This window comes from Petaurus breviceps, unplaced genomic scaffold, assembly GCF_028583685.1.
Source record: "Petaurus breviceps papuanus isolate PSGF00001 unplaced genomic scaffold, PetGlider_PUasm1.0 120, whole genome shotgun sequence".
NCBI classification, from domain to species: Eukaryota; Metazoa; Chordata; class Mammalia; order Diprotodontia; family Petauridae; genus Petaurus; species Petaurus breviceps.
In genome coordinates this window covers 4332200-4354192 of record NW_027185627.1, presented here as the reverse complement: position 1 = coordinate 4354192, position 21993 = coordinate 4332200, and the positions used below count along the sequence as shown (strand labels likewise).

The 21993-nt window shown below is 40.1% G+C and overlaps 1 protein-coding gene and 1 pseudogene across 2 annotated transcripts; one reads left to right on the top strand and one right to left on the bottom strand.

Annotated features, from left to right (window-relative positions):
* Positions 1–199: 199 nt before the first annotated feature.
* Positions 200–12319, top strand: LOC138162566 (protein-lysine N-methyltransferase EEF2KMT-like). 2 transcript variants are annotated; one of them, XM_069089869.1, is made up of 9 exons: positions 200–346; positions 2447–2509; positions 4985–5065; positions 5471–5572; positions 6512–6645; positions 6744–7036; positions 8747–8896; positions 10068–10144; positions 11117–12319. In XM_069089869.1, the coding sequence occupies exons 1-9, from the start codon at positions 269–271 to the stop codon at positions 11297–11299; spliced, it is 1161 nt and encodes a 386-aa protein (XP_068945970.1). In that variant the 5' UTR covers positions 200–268; the 3' UTR covers positions 11300–12319. The 2 variants fall into 2 exon arrangements, with proteins under 2 accessions (XP_068945970.1, XP_068945979.1); XM_069089878.1 differs by lacking the exon at positions 11117–12319 and having other exon boundaries at positions 10068–10691.
* On the bottom strand, positions 12206–21131 carry LOC138162750 (chitobiosyldiphosphodolichol beta-mannosyltransferase-like; annotated as a pseudogene).
* Positions 21132–21993: the final 862 nt, after the last annotated feature.

Here is a 21993-nt window from a genome sequence, read left to right as displayed (position 1 = left end):
CCACAAGGAAAATGTCCGCCCTACAAGCCCCGCCTCCAAACCAAATACCCTATCAGACGCCTCTAAAGCAAACGCCCGCCCCCATGCCTGCCTCAAAGACAAACTCGCCCCCACAGCCCCTTCCTATAAGGTAAATGTGGACGCCCACAGACCCCTCCTCCAAAGCCAACCACTGTTCCCAGACTGTTAGGCCCTCCCTAACCCCGCCCCGGTCTGCGAAGGCCCGCACTGCGCAGCTGCCTCCAGCACGCTGGCGGGGGAAGAGAGCATGTCCTCGGCCGGCTTGATCGAGGGTTTCGAGCGCCGCTTCCTGGCGGCGCGGCCTCTGCCATCCTTCCCCTGGCTGGTGAGGGAGCGGGGGGGGGGGGGGGGCAAGAGGAGGTCTTCGGGCCCTCGGGGCGTCCGGCAGTCCCCCTAAGGGGAGGCCGCGGCCCGGAGGCCCTGGCCGGGCAGAGAGAGGGGGCCCGGACCCAGGTGGGGTAGGGGGCGGCTTGTGGCCAGGCCGGGGGCCGGGGATAGAACTGGGGCCGGAGATGCGGGGTGCGGGATGCCGGGAGGGAAGGCGCGAGGAGCCGGGCGGGCTGGGCGATGGTGCTGCGGGCTCGGGCTTGGCCCCGGCACGGGAGGAAGGGCTGCGAGCCGCAATCCAGGGCCCGAACCGCTGTGCCGGCCTCCTCCGCGCGCCCTTCCCGCTGCTGACCATTGACAGTCAGTCAACAAGCGCATATTTAGCGCCTCCTATGTGCCAGGCGACACAGTAAGAAACAAAAGCACTTCCCTGCCTCCCGGAGCATACATTCCGTACAAACAGCTGTGCCCACCAGATAGTGTAGGCGAGAGGAAATCTCAGAAGACATGTTGTGGTTGTTCAGTCGTGTCTGGGACTCCGTGAGCCATACCGTTCTTGGCAGAGATCCTGGAGTGGTTTGCCATTTCCTTCTCTAGTGGATTAAGACAGACACAGGTTAAGTGACTTGCCCAGGGTCAGCTCTTCCTGACTCCAGGCTCAGCCCGCTGTCTACCAAGCCACCTAGCTGCCTCTGAAGGCACATAGTAAAGTCCTTATTAAGACCCTGTTGAATGCATGAATGCCTCAAAGAACAGCTTAGCACACTCATAGAAAAATAAGCCGTTCACCTTGACCTCCCAAGGATCCCCTACTTGACTTGGAGTCACAAGACCTAAGTTCAAATTCTTTCTTAGACTGCAGCTGCCTATATACTGGGCAAATCACTTAACCTCTGTCTGCCTTGGTTTCCTCAACTTTAAAATGGAGATAATTAATAATAGTGCCTTCCAGCATTGTCCTGTGGATAAAATAAGGTATTTGTAAAGCACTTCACAAACCCGAAAGCATTATATAAATGCTAGCCAGCTGCTATTATAATTATCATGAACAACACTTCATGATAGATTTGGCTGTTTTTTAAACAAAGCCAATTATACCCCTCATTGAAAAAGGAGCATATTACTACTCCCATACTAAGATTTTCAAAACTGCTAGGAGGTGGCAGCAAGTAAGAAAGACATAAAATAGCCTTCCCACATATGGCAAAATGATACCCCGAAACATAGGGAAGAAGTGGAAATTAGGAGAGAGAACCCTGTCTTAAGGACTTAGTACATTTAATACTGCTCTGGCAGCACATTTTCATTCTGCCAGTATTATAATTATGATGTAAAGTGTTTTCACTTATAATTACTTTGATGTGGACTGAACTAACTGTGGCTATACCTTCTGAATATTACAGGTTGGTTTATACCTCGTAAAGTATTTCATTGCCCATTGTAGATATTTATGTTATCTCAGTAACTTTAGTATCGTGGTAAACAATATTGTGAACATTAGTCATTCAGAAGATAACATAGAAATTGTTATTGCCCTGATTCAGCCATAAGATATAGCCAAGGTACATCCTCTTTAACCTTGAGTAACCTGTGAGAGGAGTCAAGAATCTGGTGAATGTAGAAGCGCTTGGTGTTCTTGTGTTTATAAAGACTTCTTATCCAGGACCTAAACAGGCCTATTGAAAATAGCTTTCTTTGGTTAGGCATAAGTTAACAGCTAATTAATATGGAAAGATGTTTCCATATTAATTGATATGAGGAGCCTGTCTTTCTCACCTATAAATAAAAAAAGGAGTTGAACTCTATGATCACTATCATCTCTTCTTCTGGCTCTAAAAGTTTGGTTTTGAATGAGCTGTATGAAAACCAGTGATTTGGGGTTGACTTTTTTTGTTTGTTTGTTTCCTCTCCTTTTCTTCATGGATAATGTCTAACATATCGAGGTCATGCTTTCTGGTTATGGTTTCCACTTCCTCTTAGCCCAGGGTCTCTAGTGAATCATAACATTCTTTAGCAAAATGTGCCATTTTAAAAGTTTAATGTTCCTCTGAAAATGTCCTTGACATTTTTCTTCATGTTTTTTCTCTCCTATGAATAGAGCCTTGAAGAAAAATTAAAGAATTCATTGGATTCTGAGCTGCTGCTGAATATTTTGCAGAAGGTAAAAAACAAAGAAACAGATTTTAATGCCATCTCACTTTGAGACATTCAGGCAAACTGAGTCTCTGCAAAGATGTGTTGCCACCTGTATTAGAGTATCAGCACAATAAACAGTTTAGGATGCTTTGTTTCCATGGATGAAGCTATCAGACTATATAAAAATATACTTGAGGGAAGGGAATTTAATGCATTTTTTAAGACCATCTGCATCACAGAGATGGCAGGTGCTATATAGTCTTGTAGCTTTTAATAACTGCTTAATAGATTTTTAAATTTTACCTAGAAACTTAGGGGACAAAGACTATACATGAGTGTAATAGTACACTTTACTCAAGTGTAAAGAGATCTGCCTTGGCCCTGTAAATTCTAATTTTGGTCCAGACCTATGATGCCATTTGTTTAGGGTACTCAGGCATGGAAACTCTTTACCTCCTGGCAACCCATCTAGAATTTGTAGTCTCAGAAAACTGCCTGAGTCAAAAAGTTGATTAAAGGGATGGTTTTAGAGAAAACTGGAAACACTTGTATGAACACTAATGAAGAATAAAGTGAGTAAAAGCAAGAGTACGATTTATATTCTAACAACATTTTAGAAATGAACAGTTTGGAAAGACATCTTTTGTTAATGCAATGATCAACCATAATGCAGTGCTCAGTCCAGAAGATGAGTAGGGGAAAATGCTGCTCACCTCCTGGCAGAAAAAGACATTTTTGTGTATGCACAATATAACAATTTGTTTTGTTTGATTATGTATATTTGTTACCAGGATTTAGAGGAGGAAATTTTTCCAGGGAAGAAAAGAAAAGGGGTAAGAAGGAGGGAGGAGAAAAAAACCTTGTTAATTGGAAAAAAAGTTGTCTGGGCCACTGAGGCTGTGACTTGTCCACATTTGTAGAGATAGTATGTGTCAGAGGATGGACTAGAACTCAAGTTTTCTTGCTTCTGAGACCTGCTCTCTATTTAGGTTTCTTGTGTGAGCTGCTATATACGAGGCAGTCACTCTACCTTTGCTTAACTTGCACTTAAGAGCTTACCCTTGTTTGCATAATGGAAGTATAAATCACATATACTTATACAGACTTTGCTTTTTATTTTAGCAACACAAGATTAACAGTATGAAAAAGACTTAGAAAGAATGAGAAAAGAGGAAAAAGATAAAAATAACTAACAGGGAAAAACAGAAATTGGGCCCAACAATTTCCCTCAGAAGAAAAATAGAGCAGTACTACACTTTTGATTTCTACTTTGAGTTCTCCACACACAGAAGAGGCATTTGTGTAAAGGAAAATAAATGAAAAGTGGTGAAAAGCTTACCATGAGCCAAGCACTGGGTATATAAATAGGAAAATGGAGATGTCCTCTCTTCTCAAGGAACCCACATTCTAATTGGAAAGAAACAACATAAAAGGAAGTTCAACTATAAGGCAGATGGAAAAAGCTAACAGGGTGGGTGGCAAGGTTCAGGCATTCTTAGTTTTCATCAAAAAATCAGGTGCAGTATGGGGACAGAGGGTAAGGCCTTGATGGTCTTCTCTCTTACCAGAAGAAATAGACTTGGTGACTCTCATTTCATCCAAGTGAAGTGAAGAGTCAAGCAAGCTAGAAGGGCTCTGGGCAGCCAAAGCAAAGAAGAGGGAAGAAGGTACAAGAAAGTAAAGGGAATCAGTTTCCCTGGTGCTGGCTCCAAAGAGAATAATACCTTAACCACAGCTGCTTTAAAATAGAACATTGTCTGAAAGTTTAAGCCAATAGAAAATAGGGTACATTCTAATTGCAATTATATTGTTTCACATTATCTACCAAATAAGATAATTTGTTAGAACTATAATCTCTTAATTATACATACCTGTAGATTTGCTCAGTTGCAGGTTTTCTTCATAATAATCCAGTGTTATTTTGTTTCGCTTATTGGCAGCTCAAAGGAAATCTGGACCGAGTCAATGTGCTTTCGGCTCCTACCAGAGGTCAGGGTCTTTCTCTGGATGTAGAAGCACTTCTCTCAGCATTCCTTTCTCCAGTGAAACATATTTCTTGTGATATCACTTTTGAATTCTGAGTCAACCTTCTGAGCATATCAAGTATGGTTATGGTTATAAACATATGTGCCCACCCTCCATTCTCCTCCGAAACAATAATCAATCTATAAGAATGAAGGGGTGGCTAGGTGGCGCAGTGAATAAAGCGCCGGCCCTGGAGCCGTGTAACCTTGGGCAAGTTACTTAACCCCAATTGCCCTCCAGAAGGCCAAAAGAAAAATCTACAAGAATGTATTAAATTCCTACTATATTGTCAGATACTTTGCTAAACACTAGAAATACAAATATAAAAGACAGGCCCTGCCTTCAAGATCTCATTACTTTAAGTTTATCAACCTAGTTTGGGGTTCTGCCTCTAAATTAAAGCTTGCAAAACTAAGGAATAATAAAATAGATTAAAAGACTAGTTTCATTAACAACATCTTGTTTGTTGTCACAGACTGTCCTGCATCCACTGTGTGTGAAACATCCACCATCAGTGAAATATACTCGGTGCTTCCTCTCTGAGCTAATTAAAAAGGTAAAGAACTTACATTAACTCTCCCTGATGGAGAATTTCCTGAACCAGAGCAGTGTGTGCTCTGAAGGTGAACAGAGTTTCTGGAACCTTCCTGATCTTCCCTGAAAACATGGATTGGATTTTTAGGAAGAGGCCAAACTTCCTTCTTCGCTACCGGCAAATAGGCTTCAAGATGATGATTATATGTTGGCTGATGCAGAATCTAAGCTCACAAACACACCTTTATCTTCCAGTGTAAGCTTCCAGGATGGGAACTCAGAGACAATAGACCTACCATAGCTGGGTGGACAGGAGAGGCTGTCAGTCACACCATTCTTTACTACCTAACAAAGAAACAATTAATAATTGTCATTTAATCCTCTTAGCTGAATCCTTGAATTCCTGCTCCCTCTTGTATATCCACAGCATGAGGCTGCTCACACAGAGCCTTTGGATGAACTCTATGAAGCATTAGCTGAAATTCTTTGTGCTGAGGAATCCACCCAGTGCCACCGGAATTATTTGCTGGTAGGACAGTTTCACCTACTTTCCTTACACTTTGACTCAGGAACCAGCCCTGCCTTTCCCACATTATTCCCCTTCATGTACACAGTGTCCAAAATGGGCCAACAATCCATCACATTTAACACTCCACATCCCAGCTCCATGCCTGTGCATTGGTTGTCCCCCCGTGCTTGGAATGCATTCTCTCCTCACCTCCGTCCCTTAGACTTTCCTCATTTCCATCAAAGTGAAACTCAGATGACATCTGTATATGAAGCAGTTCTGATCTCCCCAGTTGCTAGTGCAACCCCCTCACCTCCTCCAATTACTTTGTAGTTATTGTGTACATAAGTGTAAGTAGCATGTGTCAACATATGCAGATGCCCACACAACACACTCACATTGTCTCTGACCAGATTATAAATTCTTACGGGCAGGAACCAGTTCACTTTTTCTCCACATCCTGAGCAATTAGAAGAGTTTCTGCCACAGGGTAGGGAGGCACTGAAGAAATGCTTTTTACTTGGTAAGCAAAAGTGTCTCATCTCTAGTGGCACAAATGTCATCTCACAGGACACTAATTCCAGAAAGTGTCATTAGTCCATGTGAGATATATGATATACGTATACACTTCAAGAACAAGCAGAAACAACTCATCAAATTATTCAATTAATTTTCCTGAAAACATAAAGATTCTGTGACTGAATGCCATACATAGTCTTAACCAACAATCCAAATAGTGTTCTTGGCGCTATATATGGGGAACCACAAAGGTAAGACAATGTGAATGTTCCCCTTCCAGTTGTTTAGTTTATAAAAGCCTTAATGGCCAGAGGGACATGTCATGGGTAATTCAGGGAGTCAAAGAAGACTCTAACTGCGATTTGTGATGATTTGCTGTTCATTTCATATTTAAAGAAGCAAGTGGTTTTATTTTATTAAAGAACTTTCTCTCTCTACCAGCCCTCTGGAAATTCAGTCTCACTCTCTGAAAGTACAGCAATCATTTCTCAGGGGACCACAGGCCTGGTCACATGGGATGCTGCTCTCTACCTTGCTGAATGGGCCATAGAAAACCCAGCAGCCTTCACTAACAGGTAACAGATGGGACAGGAGCTGAGGCAAACAGGGGGAAAAGTAGGTCAATACTTGCAGAAATACTAATTTGCTGCCTTTCTTCACTTCTCACACCTAGAACAGTCTTGGAACTTGGAAGTGGAATTGGTTTTACAGGCCTGGCTATTTGCAAGATGTGCTCTCCCAAAGCATATATCTTCAGTGACTGTCACAGTCAGGTTCTTCAGCAACTCAAAGGAAATATCCTCCTAAATGGCTTCTTGCTAAAGCCAGATTCCACAGCACCCCTGCAACATTCAGTCAGTACATTGGCCTCACCAAAACCCACTGTGATGGCTGTTCAGTTGGACTGGGACCTAGTTACTACAGAACAACTCTCTGTCTTCCAACCAGATGTCATCATTGCAGCAGGTATTGACCAAGACACATCAAGTTAGAGATGAGAAATTCAGCTTGATCTACCCCCCAGGCTAAGAGAGAAGGGGTACAGTGGTGGAAACTATTAAGAACAAGAAAACTTGATTGAATGTTTGGGAAATTATTCTTCATTCCCCAGAGTGAAGTAAATACAAGGGATTGTTACCATTGGAAACCATGAGTTACTAGATGCATAACATCCTAATTTTAGATTAAGCTATTCAGATTCATTTCATGTATGAATCAGGTGAATGATCTCTGGTTTTGCCCACTAAGAGAATGAACAGTTATGTCCCAGATACCAGTTTGAGGTGAAATTCCCCAGGACTCCTAGCAGAAAGTCTGACCCTTTAAACAGGTTACAGTTAACTAGAGAGATTTTTATTTCATCATTTCAGCAGAGGTGTTTCTTGCTCTGCACCTTACTTTGAGAGTATTAGCAATTCACTACTTAGGACTCTTAGAAGGCCCTACTGAAAACATCTCTGCTGAGATTTGGGGGCATTTTTGGCTACCTGCCTCCATAGCCTATCTTGTCCAGAGAACATGAGAAACATGTTCTCTTCCCTTCAATGCTATTGGGATAAATAGTGTATTATTAACCTCTGAGTCATGGTTTACTCATTGGTAAAATGAGAGTCTGACTTACTCATGGTCACACAGCTAGTAATTCTTCTAACTCCCAGCCCAGTGACCTTTCTACCTTAACACCCTGCTTCTTAAACAACTTATATTCATATTGCACCTTCTGTTGCCAAAACACTTTACAGACATCCCTACTTGGGTAACAAGACTTGAAGATAGCTTCAAAGACAAGGACCATTTTAAGAAATACTCATGGAGAAAAGCAATGTTGTTCACTGATCATATTAGGAGGCCACAATACACTGGCCTCAATAGTCTAGTTCTTCTCATCTTTTGTTCACACAGGACCTGGTTTGCATCTCTGACTGAAGTCTCTTGAGGGTCTACCTGCCAACTCTAAAATTCTGTGATTCTTTATTTCTGTTGTATAGGCTGGTTGATTCTCCCATTTCGTTGTGAGGCCTTCAGCCACCCCAGTGTAGGAACAGGGCATTTCATCCAGTTGTTTTTAAAGAATTTTTTTTTTTTAAAGTCTTCTTTCCTCCCAGTCATGGGCTGTAGTCATTCTAGTAAACTAGAACTGAAAAATCATCAGAACATAGTATCATAAATAAAAGCTGGAAGGGGCCTCAAACTGCTTCTTCATTTTTATCTATCAGGGTAAGAGAGGTTAATGAGTTGTTGCCATGTTATAGAATGGTAAGCAGCAGAGTAGGATTCAAAGTCAGGTCCTACACAGGTCCAAACCTAGGGGTCTTTTTCACCATATTGATCTTAGAATATAGAAATGATTAAGGATAACAGTCAAGTTTTGTTTCACTAGGCATCTTTTATATTGGCCAGTCATCTAAAAAGATTATATAAATATATTTATAGGTACAAGTCATTAACTGTGATTTTTATTTTTTGATAGTACCTTTTAAGAGTTTGAAAATGAACTTTTCTCCTAAAATTCCTTTTTAATCTGAGTAATTTTCCTTCACCTTAATGAAGCATAAAACAAATGTTGAAATGTCTCCAGGCTCTAGCTTTGCTTCCTAAGTCAAGAAGGTACGTAACACTTCTATTTTTAAGTAATAAAATTAAAAGGAATTTTATAATCTGAGTTTCTCATTGTAGATGTGCTATATGATCCAGAGATCATCCTCTCCCTCATTGGAGTGCTGCAGAAGCTCTCTGCTTGCCAGGCAGATCAGAGATCTCCAGAGGTGTACATTGCTTTCACTATACGGAACCCAGACACTTACCAGCTGTTCAAAACGGAACTCGGTAAGTACATTGATGTGGAGCTGAGAATACCTTTAGTCTCGTTGCTTTCCTCAAGAAGACAGATCTAGCCTGTACTAAATATGTACAAAGTGGAATTGGAGAAGGTAAAGCAAGGAGGCCAGAAGAGTGGAGAGAAAAAGAATGATATGGCTCCAGTGACCCCTATTAGAAATTATTATTGATGGCAATTGCTCTGGCAACAAGAATTAACTCCCAGAATAGATGTATCTAGTGCTAAAGCAAAGAATGATTCAAGGTCTGCTACCAAGAATCAAACAGAGAAATCTTGTAGGTATTTGAGTTCTGTCTCATAGATTTTTATTACTTACACAACTAAAACGACTTCTAGCCTCCAATAATGACTTAAGCATATTACTTTTATTTAAATCCCTTACCCTTTTCCTTAATTTCTTCCTTCCCTTAAGCCCTAAAGCTAAATGTAAATTTATTATTCAACACAATATTCCCCAGACCTCTCTCTACCCTTCCAGTGTATCTGATGGTACAACAGCCAAAAAAGAATTACTGTTAAGGAACAGAGCTCTTATAAGTTCAGTTTCCATCCTACAGCTAACAGCAGGAAGCAATTAGCACACTTAGTGGGGGTTTTTTTTATCCTATTCTTACAAGTAATTAAGTGCTTCTACTGTCATTGCAGCCATTAGTAAATAAAAATATGTTTGCATTTCACAAGTATCTTATTAGAAATCAAGTTTAACAAACACTTTTATGTGCTAACACCCTCTTCTTAAGGTAGAAGGCCTTATAGAAATAATGACCCAGGACAACATAAACATAATGAATTCTGTAATGGTTCTTCTCTACTGTGGATTTTAGCTAAAACCCAATAGCAATGGGAAATTGGTACATTATCCCTAAAGTGACATTTCTACTCTTAATATTTTTTTATTCTCATCAAAGTATTGATATATGGTATTACATAAATCACATTTCATATCATTTTGTTCATTAGGAACAAAAAATAATCAAAAAATCTTTGCAAGGGTCAGAATCTGATGTTCTCACAGGTTAAGGAAAACAGTAATTTTGAACAGAAGTGTTAATACATAGTATGGATGGCAAGTACAAAGCACACAGCTCTATACTGACAGCCTTTCTCTAATGCCTCCCTCTAAACCACTGTACTAAGACATTTTCTGTTTGTTTCTAGGTAAAGTTGGGATTGAATGGCAGAAACTTCCTAGTCACAACCAGAAATTGTTTCCATATGAAAAACATTCAGAGATGGTAATTCTAAAATTATTGGTATAGATTGTGCAAATATTTCAAGGCTATAGTAAAGATTTAGGAAAAAGTTCTATTTTGGAGCTCTTGCATAAAACTTGAATCAATGGACCAATTATTTCCTTATAAGGAAAAAGGAAATGTAACATGTACGTATTGCTCTGTGAGCAACTCCCTGTAAATCTAGGGACTAAAAATGAGTAAAAATACAAGTATTTTACCTATAAAGATAAAACTATCAGAATGGGGCTTTTTCCCCCCATTTTAACATTAGCACACATTTCATTTCAACCTCTAATATTTTTATCTCTGAACTTCCCTTCTCTATATAGCCTCCCTCCCTCATTCAGATTGAATTTAACTCCTGGGCCCTCGGCTCTCCTTGCTACCCTCAAAAGCCTTTTCTCAGCCATTTAAAACATGCTCTCACTAGCATCCTGGTACCTATTGACCTTTCACTTTCCTCCATTTGCCACCTCTAACCTTAGATAAGTGCCAGTAGGTTATTTCAGCTTCTGGGCTATCAAGTGTTAGAAGAGACAATTCTAAATATGCTAACATGTTGTATTTGTATTATCTGGCCTCATATGGGCCCTTGGTGATTCCTTCATTCATCAGTTTATCACCTATCATTTTCTCCATTCTGGACATTTCAGACTTTTCTAATGTCCCCAAACACCTAATCTCACCCCTTAACTCTTTGTTCCCTCATGGCCTTTCCTATTTTCCTGAGATAGTCAAGGTCATCTGATATTAACTACCTCAGCGTCCTTCTTTTCCATCTGGAAGAATTTCTTTCTTCCCATCATTTCTTCTCTGACTTAAATTATAAGGAAGAATTATAGCATTTTAGAGTCGGAAGGGACCTGAAAGATAAAGTCTAAACCCCTCATTTTTTTCTTAAAGTTTCCCTTCTAAATATGAATATTCCCCTAAGGTTTTCTCCTCAGGCTTTTCATTTTATGCTTGTACCAGAATCACATACTCACCGCTTCAGCTATCACTTCTACAAAGAAGATTCCCAAATCTACATCTCCATGTCCTCAAGCTTTCTACAACCAAATTTCTAACTGCCTCCTGCAAAGCACTTCAAAGTCAACAAGTCTAAAACTAAACTCATTATGCCCCCAAGACATCAAAGAAATAATAGCTAAATAACAGCTAGCATTTCTATAGTGCTTTCCAGTTTGCAAAGTCTTTCATATGTTAAATTCTTTGAACTTAATAATAACAATGGAAGGTAGGTGATATTATTATCACCATTTTTACAGATGAGGAAACTGAGACACAGAGAGATTAAGTGATTAACCAAGGGTCCCCTAACTAAGGAGTGTCTGAGGCAGAATTTAAAGTCAGGTCTTCCTGTCTCCAAGTCCAGTGCTCCATCTATGGTACCATTCATATTTAGCTGGCATACACACACACACATCACTTTAAGGATTACAAAGCACTTTGTAAATATTTTCTCATTTAATCCTCAAAACAACCCTGGGAGGTAAGTGCTGTTATTATTCCTGTTTTACAGATAAGGAAACTAAGGTGGTAGTTAAGTAACTTGCTCAGGGGGACACAGCGGGGGAAATGTTTGAAGCTAGAATTGAACTCAGGTCTTCCTGACTCCAGGTCTAGTACTCTATCTAAAAAAAAAATATTATAACTTTTTTTTTTTGTAAAAAAAAAAAAAAAAAGAGCTGCCAATCTCCTGGGGAAGAGCCAAACAAATTATGGCATGTGAATGGAATAGAAGGTTATTGCATCAAAAAGAAAAAAAACCAAATGGACATTTCAGACAGAACTTGGAAGACCTGTAACAACTGATACAGATTGAAATGAGTAGAACTAGGAAAAGAATTTATATAATAGCATTATAAAAGCAAGGTTTAAAGACTTGAGAACTCCCATCAATGCAATGACAAGCTACAATTCCAGAGAACCTACCTATGATGAAGCATGCTACCACCTCTAACAAGATGATGGACACAAGATGTAGAAAAAGGCATAATTTTCTTGGACATGGCCAATGCAAGAATTTGATTTATGTGGCTATGTATATTTGTTGTGAAAGTTTTTAAAATTGTTTTTGTTTATTTGGGGGTAGGAGAAGGATGAGAGGGAGAGAAAATAAATGCTTTTTTAAAAAAATTTTTTAACAAATTAAACTTTTGTTCCACAAAAAAACCTACTTCTCCTTTTTTTCTCTACATATGAACAATTTTATTATCTTCCCTAGCTTAAAACATCTCTGTCATCTCTGAAATAATCTTTTCACTTCCCAAAATAACAATTAGTTTCCATAGTTTCCATTCCAACAACTGCTTTCCATTGCTACTGCTCTGGCCCAGACCCTGACTACCTCTTATCCTGCTGATTGTTGCTTTGCCTTTGGAAAACTTCAAGTGTTACGTGAATGTAAGGTACTGTTATTTTTCATAGCCTAGTTTAGATATTTCTCCCATGAAGTTTTTCATAATCCCCTCCACAAAAATTAGTTCCTCTCTGAATCTCAAGACGTTCTTTTACCTCTTCTATATAATCATTTTCTAATATATTATACTTCATGGACATGTTTCTTCCCTCTGTAAAACTATATATAACTTAAAAAAATGTAATTTTTTCAACTTTATCTACATCACCTTAGCATGGTGTGTTGCACAGCAAGTTCTTACTTAAAAGATATTTATTGAATTTAAGTCTTTGGCCAAATCCCTCAAGTGTGAGTAAACAATGGGAACAGAGCCCCCTCCCAAATCTCATCCCAGCAAAGCTGCTTTGATTCCTTAAGGTTTTTTTTCTGAAATGGTTCGGTCTATTATTAGGACTGGAAAATTCTAAGAAGAACATCTACAAAAGAGAAACAAAAGATGAGGGCCTGAAGAGCATCTAAAAACAAAAAACAAAACATGAAGGCTCTACCACACTGTGCCTCTTCTCCCTCCCCTCATCAGGCAGTGAGACCCCAGAAACCTAGCTTTCTTTTACCATTTCCCCCAAGGACAACATTAGCAAATGAGACTAGACAACATGAGAATCAGGGTAGAAGGCAATGGAGTTGAAGACTCCAAGCCCAACCTTCAGCTGATCTGCAAGCTCCTCAGAGTCCATAAAGACCATGTGATTTTCTCTGTGTATCACAAGTTTGTGTAAACTGCAAAAAAGAATCATGAAAAAACTGAAATCAGCCTTGGAAGAAGAAACAAAGGATCACTCTACTACCCTGTAATGATCTTCTACTTCTAAAGACAAATGGAATGAAAAAAATCTTTTTTATTTGTTCATTATAGTATGGATCTGATAAATAGAGGTCCTCAAAGACAGGATCAGCCACACTAGTGATTACACTCCATAGAGGGCACATTGCCTGTGAAACAGTGACAGGCTCAGACTGCACGTAGAGTTCAGTTCACCTACAGAAGCTCTAAATACATGGAAAAGGTTTAGGTACTGTACAAGGTAACTTTGACAAACCCTTCCCCTTTGTTTTAAAATATACAAATTCTAAAATCCTTACCACTGAAAATGTATTGAACAAACTGGTAAGCAGCATCCAAACATATCCACCAGCTTCATGGGAAGATCCAAGTACTGAAGGATTTATGGAGGCAGGCACCAAGATCTGCTGATCTTGCCAAAAGAAAAATAAACCAATCTATTAAACAGTCCTAAATGGGGCTTTGGAGGCTAGAACTACTGGGTCTATAGGCAACAGCTGGGATGTGGGTTAAAGTATCAAAATCTCCAACCATCTTACTTAAAAGGACCCCAAAGGGAGTGTTCAAAATTGACATAAGCCACTAGAAAAACATGCTGGTAAGCACAGACTATAGGAAGCTGAAATTTACAAAGAGATAAAATAATTCTAAGGATCTCCACTAAAGAGAAAGATTTATTTCAAAGGCAAGACAAATTTATGTTTTCTTAAAGATGCTAAGCATTATTTAATTAATAACTCTCTCCCTGACAGATTTGTGGCCAAAACAGAGAATTCAAATTTTCTTGGAAGTTAGGTGATAGATAATTCAGGTCTTAAAAAGCAGGATAGGAGTAAAATCCTACTGTGCCAGACAGAGCCCTTCAGACAATAATAAATGAGTAGGAGATTCAGGGAGAAGAGAGAACATATTCTGCAGACTGCAAAGGAATTTCAGGGAATGGGGGAGAGGAGAGACAGTGGCACCTCAGTCTAGGGAGCCCCATCTGGGACATAAAGAAGCCTCCTTTTACTTAAGTTCAGTCATTTGTACCCACCCATCAGGCACCTCTTCCAAAACTTTTTTTAAAAGGGTCTCTTTCACTCAACAGAGTCTTGGCATATCTCTGTTAGCCTTTTGCTTGGTAACTCACAAGTCCATAATCTCTTAAGTGTCATTCCATTTAGAGGACAAGCCTATTCTCCATAGGCTGCTCTTACCTAGAAGCAAAGGATAATCTTCAGCTTCCAGCCATGGTGTGCAGATCTGAATGTGCTTGAGGCACATCTGGATGATGATTTGGCCATAATGCTCTTTAAGAGGCCCTTTCCCTTTGGTGAATAGGAAAACACAGTTATGGTTCTTCAATCTCCCCCTGTGTCTTGCAAACATATCCCAAAACTTGAGCAATTTTCATCCCTCATTTAGCAATCCTACATTGGAAATAGATAGTCCCTCTCGTGGAAACTTATTACTCTGTGGGCCTTAGTTTAGCATTCCAAGTCAGGATTCTTTCTTGCTCCCATTCATAAATAAGATCAAAAGCCCAAAAGACCTTAAGAAATTCAGAAGACTGGGGAGAGTGGGGGGTGGCACAGCCAAGATGGCAGAATAAAAGCAGAAACTTGCTTGAATTCATCCTCCATTTACCTCCAACACCAGTAAAAAATGACTAAACAAATTTTAGAGCTACAGAACCCACAAAATGACAGAGTGAAACAAATCTCCCACTGAAGGCAGCCTGGCAGGCCAACAGAAAGAGCCCATCGCACCAGGCTGGGAGCCAAGCACAGTCCTGCGTGGGATGTGCTGGCACAGACCAATGGCACAAATGGCCAGAGCAGACCTCAAGGGACTGAATCACTGGCAGCTATGACAGTTTCCAGACTTCTCAACCCACAGACACCAAAGAGTAAGTAAAAGGTCTGTGGAGAAACTCTGTTGGACCTGAGTAAGAGAAGAATGTGGTTGGGCCCCTGTCTCTGGAGCAGTGGAGATGGTGTCTGCCTGTTGCAACAGCAGTAGCAACAGCAACAGCAGCTTCTGCTTCTCGAGCTCCAGGCCCACAGATGGTGGGGGGACCAAGCAGCTGATCAGAGGGCAACTGCAAGAATCTCTTTGCTGGCACTGAGGCAGGATTCTCCTGCTTTGCCCTGCTTGGATCTGGGTCGCAGTCTTGGGTAGCAGTCCTAAGGTGAGTAAGAGCATTGGCATGGCAAAGCTTGTAGTGGATGTGGAGAGGCAGTCCTCACATTTCTGAGGCAGGTGCCTAGAAGTAGCTCTGACAACAGCAGCACTAAACCCCAAAAATTTGGGACACAGCACTCTCACTCTGGAAGCAGAGTTCCACTGTAGCAAAGAACTCAAAAGTCAAGTAATAGACCAGGAAAATGAGCAAACATACTAGAGAATCCTTCTTTGGTGACAAAGAAGATCAAAACATAGAACCAGAAGAAGACAACAAAGTCAGCAGCTTCAAAGAAAAATATGAATTGGTCACAGGCCATGGAGGAGCTCAAAAAGGGTTTTAAAAATCAAGTAAGAGAGGTAAAGGAAAAATTGGGAAGAGAAATGAGAGTGACGCAAGAAAATCATGAAAAACGAGTCAACAGCTTGCTAAAGGAGACCCCCCCCCAAAAAAAAATGCTGAAGAAAAAAAACACATTAAAAAATAGACTAACTAAAATGGCAAAAGAGGTCCAAAAAGTCAATGAGGAGAAAAATGCCTTAGAAAAGCTGAATTGGCCAGATGAAAAGGAAGTTCAAAAGTTCACTGAAGAAAATAATTCCTTCAAAGTTAGAATGGAGCAAATGGAAATTAATAACTTTATGAGAAATCAAGATATTATAAAAACAGATCCAAAAGAATGAAATAATAGAAGACAATGTGAAATATCTCATTGGGAAAATCACTGACCTGGAAAATAGATCTAAGAGAGAGAATTTTAAAATTATTGAACTACCTGAAAGCCACGATCAAAAAAAAAAAAAGCCTAGACATCATCTTTCAAGAAATTATTAAGGGAAACTGCCTTGATATTCTAGAACAACAGGGCAAAATAAAAATTGAAAGAATCCACCAATTGCCTCTTTAAAAAGATCCCAAAAAGAAAAATCCTAGGAATATTATAGCCAAATTCCACAGTTCTCAGGTCAAGGAGAAAATATTACAAGCAATCAGGAAGAAACAATTTGAGTATTGTGGAAACACAATCAGGATAACACAAGATCTAGCAGCTTCTACATCGAGGGATCGAAGGGTTTGGAATATGATATTCCAGAGGTCAAAGGTGCTAGGATCACCTACCCAGCAAAACTGAGTATAATACTTCAAGGGAAAATAAGGACATTCAATGACATAGAGGACTTTCAAGCATTCTTAATGAAAAGAGCAGAGCTGAACAGAAAATTTGACTTTCAAATACAAGAAACAAGAGAAGCATGAAAAGGTAAACAGGAAAGAGAAATCATAAGGAACTTATTAAAGTTGAACTGTGTACATTCCTACATGAAAAGATGATATTTATAACTCATGAGACTTTTCTCAGTATTAGGATAGTTGAATGGAATATATATATATATATATATGTATTATGCATGTCTGTGTGAAGATGTATATGTATGTATGTGTATGTATATGTACATATGTATTTATAGGTGTATATATGTGTGTATATGTATATATAGAGGGCACAAGATGAGTTGTGTATGAAGGAATGATATCTAAAAAATAAAATAGAGAGGACTATATTGGGATAAGGAGAAAGGGAGAGAGATAGAATAGGGTAAATTGTCTCACATAAAAGAGGCAAGAGAAAGCTGTTACAATGGAGGGGACAAGCAGGGAGGTGAAAGGGAATGAGTTAACCTTACTTTCATTGGATTTGACTTAAGGAGGGAATAACATACACATTCAATTGGGTATCTTACCCTATAGGAAAGTAGGGGGGAAGAGTATTAGAAGGGAGAGCAGATTGGGGGAGGGAATAGCAAGAAGCAAACACTTTTGAAAAGGGACAGGGTCAAAGGAGAAAATAGAATAAATGGGAGGTGGGATAGGATGGAGGGAAATACAGCTAGTCTTTCACAATATGACTACTATGGAAATGTTTTGTGTAACTACACATGTATAACCTATATTGAACTGCTTGTCTTCTCAATGTGGGGGGTGAGAAGAGAATAAGGGAAAGAATCTGGAACTCAAAGTTTTAAAAACAAATGTTAAAAAATTGTTTTTAAATGCAACTGGGAAATAAGACATACAGGCAATGGGGTATAGAAATCCATCTTGCCCTACAAGAAAGCAAGGGATAAGGAAGCAAGGGGTGGGGGGGGATGAGAGGGATGTAAGAGAAGGCAGACTGGGGGAAGAGGTAATCAGTATGCTTGCTGTCTTGGGGCGGGGGGGGGGGGAGGGGGGAAAAATTTGGAACTCAAAATCTTTTGGAGATGAATGTTGTAAAAAAAAAAAATAAAAAACTTAGGGGGGGGGGAGGCAAAAAGGAAATTCAGGAGGCTAACTCACTAGTAAAGCTAACTTCCTCTTCCCCCCATCTCACTCCAAACAGTCAATAGGAGGCAGGTTACAGATGGTTCAGGAATCCCACCAAGCAAACAACTAATCTCTTTTAAATGCCCATAAGATGAACTTTTTAAAATAGAATCCAAGATAGTTTCCCTGTCTGTCTCTTAAGCAATTTTAAATACTTCCTGACTGACATTCACTATGTACAGTAATAAAGACACAAGGAAACACAGGGCACTGGTTGTCACACAGACTAGAGATGGGAAGTTTGCTCCATCAATGATCCATTGTTCAAACCCTAAAGGATCAACAAGGATACTAATCAAGAAGTAGAGAACATTATGAAATGCAAAATGGATAATTTTGATTACATTAAATTAAAAAGGTTTTGCACAAGCAAAACCAATGCAGCCGAGATTAGAATGAAAGCAGAAAACTGGGAAACAATTTTTAAGGCCAGTGTTTCTGATAAAGGTCTCATTTCTCAAATATTTAGAAAACTGAGTCAAATTTATAGGAATAAAAGTCATTCCCCAGTTGATAAATGTTTCATTCCCCAGTTGATAAATGTTCAAAGGCAGTTTTCAGATGAGGAAATCAAAGGCATAGTAATATGAAAAAAATCACTATTGATAAGAGAAATGCAAATTAAAGGAACTCTGAGGTACCACCTCAAACCTATCCAATTGACTAATATGACAGAAAGGGAAAGTCACAAATGTCGGAAAAGATGTGGGAAAATTGGAACACTAATGCATTGTTGTCTAGATCCAACCATTCTAGAGTGGAATTTGGAACTATGCCCAAAGTTCAACTAAACTGTGCATACCCTTTGATCCAGCAATACCACTACTAGGTCTGTATTCCAAAAAGATCATAGAAAAGGGGAAAGGACCCACATGTACAAAAATATTTATAGCAATTTGTTTGGTGTTTTTTTTTTTCGTGGTGGCAAAGAATTGGAGATTGAAGAGATACCCATCAATTGGGGAATGGCTGAACAAGTTATGGTATCAGAATGTAATGGAATACTATTGTGCTGTAATAAATGATGAGCAAGTGTATTTCAAAAAAACCTGGAAAGACTTCCAACTACTAATGCAGAATGAAGTGAACAGGACCAGGAGAACACTGTACACAGTTACAGCAACATTGTGTGATGATCATCTATAATAGACTTAGCTCTTCTCAGCAATACAGTGATCCAAGACAATTCCAAAAGACTTAAGATGGAAAATGCTATCCATAGTGAGAGAAAAAACTATGGAATCTGAATGCAAACTGAAATATACTATTTTCACTTTGTTTTTTGGTTTTTTTTTTTATCATGGTTTTTCTCTTTTGTTCTGATTCTTCTTTCACAACATGACTAATGTAGAAATGTCTAACATGATTGTATGTGTAGAACCTATATGAGATTGCTTATTGTCTTCAGGGGTAAGGGAGAGATAAAAATTTAGAACTCAAAATCTCATAAAAATGAATGTTAAACTTATCTTTACATGAATTGGAAAAAAATACTAAGTTGTAAAATTTAAAAATATTACTTATGTTCACATATGAAATAGTAAAATAGGAAGTAGCAAGAAAAAAAGAGCCCTCAGTATAACAGGCCTTTAGAGACAATACTGTAATGCCCAAAGTGTCCAGTTCAAAGAGGCCTCAGGACCTCTCCAGCTCATGCTGCTGACCAGCAAAGCTGGCTTCCCATCAAGTTGTATCAGCCTCCTGCTCCTAGGATTGAGCTCAGTGAATGCAGTTCTCTCAAAGACTGGGTCCAAGGCTTATGTGCTATACAGAAACAGAGATAAGGACATTATCAAATGGTAGAGATCAAACCAGCATCTCCTTGATGTGGATGAAGTCCCTGAGAAACCAGTGTGGTTCACCTCCTTGTACCAGTGTAACCAGAGCAGTTTCCCACACAGAGATCCTGGACCAGGGACTCAAGACAAAGAGTCTTATTTATCCTTATGAGATCTCAGAGGTGACATATACCCACAGACTTTCTTGTCATCAAATTCCCAAAGATAATGGGTGAGAAATGTCAACACTACTCTTATCCTATCTGAATTCTCTTAAACTGTGGCAAAGATTATAGAAAGAACAACCTAACCACTTGGGTTATAGGAGACATACCTTGCTCTGAATGGGGAGTAAGTGTGGCCCAATTTCATGAATAGCTGATGTTGTGTCTCTGGGGGAATATTTGTAAAAAATGAGGCTGGCTTGTCATAGATGGTCACAGCTCTGCAACAAAATCATTGAGAAGCTTTAGAAAGAAGACCAGGGGTAGAAAGTTAGGAAGGACCAGGGAAGTGTAGAGACCAAGAGGATAGACGCAGGGCCCAAGAAAATTACATTCCCTTTTTCCTTCCAACTCAGGAGCGGTCAGAGCTCAGAATCTTACAAGAAACCTCCAGAGTTGTTTCAAGATAAATAGAACCATCTGAATGGATGAGAAAAGGTTTTACTTACCCTGCTCTTTCTGCATACTAATATAGTTAGTAAACATATCCTTGTGCCTGGTGTTTTCAAAATCCTTTGCAAACATTCCTAAGCATATAGTTCCCCACACAGTGAACCTTTCCCCCTTCTTCCACTCCTAATTGTCTGTCCAAGGGCCTTGCATACCTTATATTCCAGTTCTTTGCCAGGATCTTCTCTCATTGCATTGGTCACACGCAAGTTCAGATCTGACAGGCGCCCACAGAGCTTTTCATACCTGGGAAGGATACATTTGTCCAACTCCTATGCCAGGGCCTGCTCCATCACTGCCATGACTACTTATGGTCAGCCAGTGACTAAGTATTCAAGCTTTGTAATTAACTATCTCAGGGCACTGGGCAATGAATTGCCAAGAGTGGGCTTATCCAAATGACTTGTGGAAAATAGTCCAGGTCTGTGCAGATACTGTCCTGGGGCTCTACTCCAGGGGATTTTTTGGTTCCTCATCTAACAGCTCCCTACACACCTACAAAAACACAACAAGCTGACTTTGCCATGCCTCTCTGCACTACTGCACCTTCCTTAGTCCTCCTCCAGCTGTGTCCAAAGTGACCAGTTTATCACTAAGTCTCAAGACCCCCTCCTTACCATTTAGCCAGCTGTACAAGAGGGTGGGCAAAGCCATGTGTCAGACCCAAGATGGTATAGCTATAGTTGTGCTAGTCAATGACAGCTTGCTCCCATGTAGACAACATACAACCCAGCACACAGCAATGCTGGGCAGGCCAGATGGATTCTGTGAAATCAAAAGCAAGAAACTTTGAAGCATAGGACCAGGAAATCAAAGGCACATAACCCAAACTCTATTTAAAATGATCCCATGGATCTACTTCCAGGAACCAAGATGGTGGAGTAAGCTATAAATCACCATAACCCATATTCACCTCCCAACAAGCATAAAATAACACCCCAAAACAAAACCTAGAATAGCAGAACCAGCAAAAAGATGAGGTGAAACTATTTTTGAGTCCAAGAAACTTGGAAGATTAGCAAGAAAGTTCTGTCTCTAGTAAAAGTGGAGCACATTCCTGGACAGGAAGCATCCCAGCAAGCCAGCAGCAAGCCCCACCTCAACAAACCAGTGGGAGATTCTAAGCCCCAGTGCAGAGGAGCAGGCAAATACCAAAACCAGTACACCCTCCACATACTTCAGCATGGCCAGGGGACCAAAAAGACTACAGGTCTGAGAACCACCATGGTCCTGAGGCTCTAAGCTTCAGTTTCAAGCCTGGCAAACAGGCAACCTCCAGTGGTAAGACCTCCATGTGTTTCAACATACCCCCAGCCAAACAGACAGCCTCCAATGGCCAGACCTCCACATGCTTCCGGATAGTCCTGGGCAAACAAGTAGAGCCAACCCTACAGATGCCTAAGCAAACAGGCAGCAGCCAGCAGCAAGACAGCCATGTACTCCAGTATAGAGCCCTGGAGAAATGCAGAGACACCCCAATGGCCTCAGAACACACAAGACACCAGCACTAGGACCTTGGCTTAGCATCAAGTAAGCTGCTAGACCCCTACAGCCTCCAGTAGTGCCAGCCCCCACCCACCCCATGCCCTCAGTTCAGCCCCAGAGAGCAGGATCACCCATGGGCCTCAAAACACCAGTGCAGCACTAAGTAAGCAGCCAG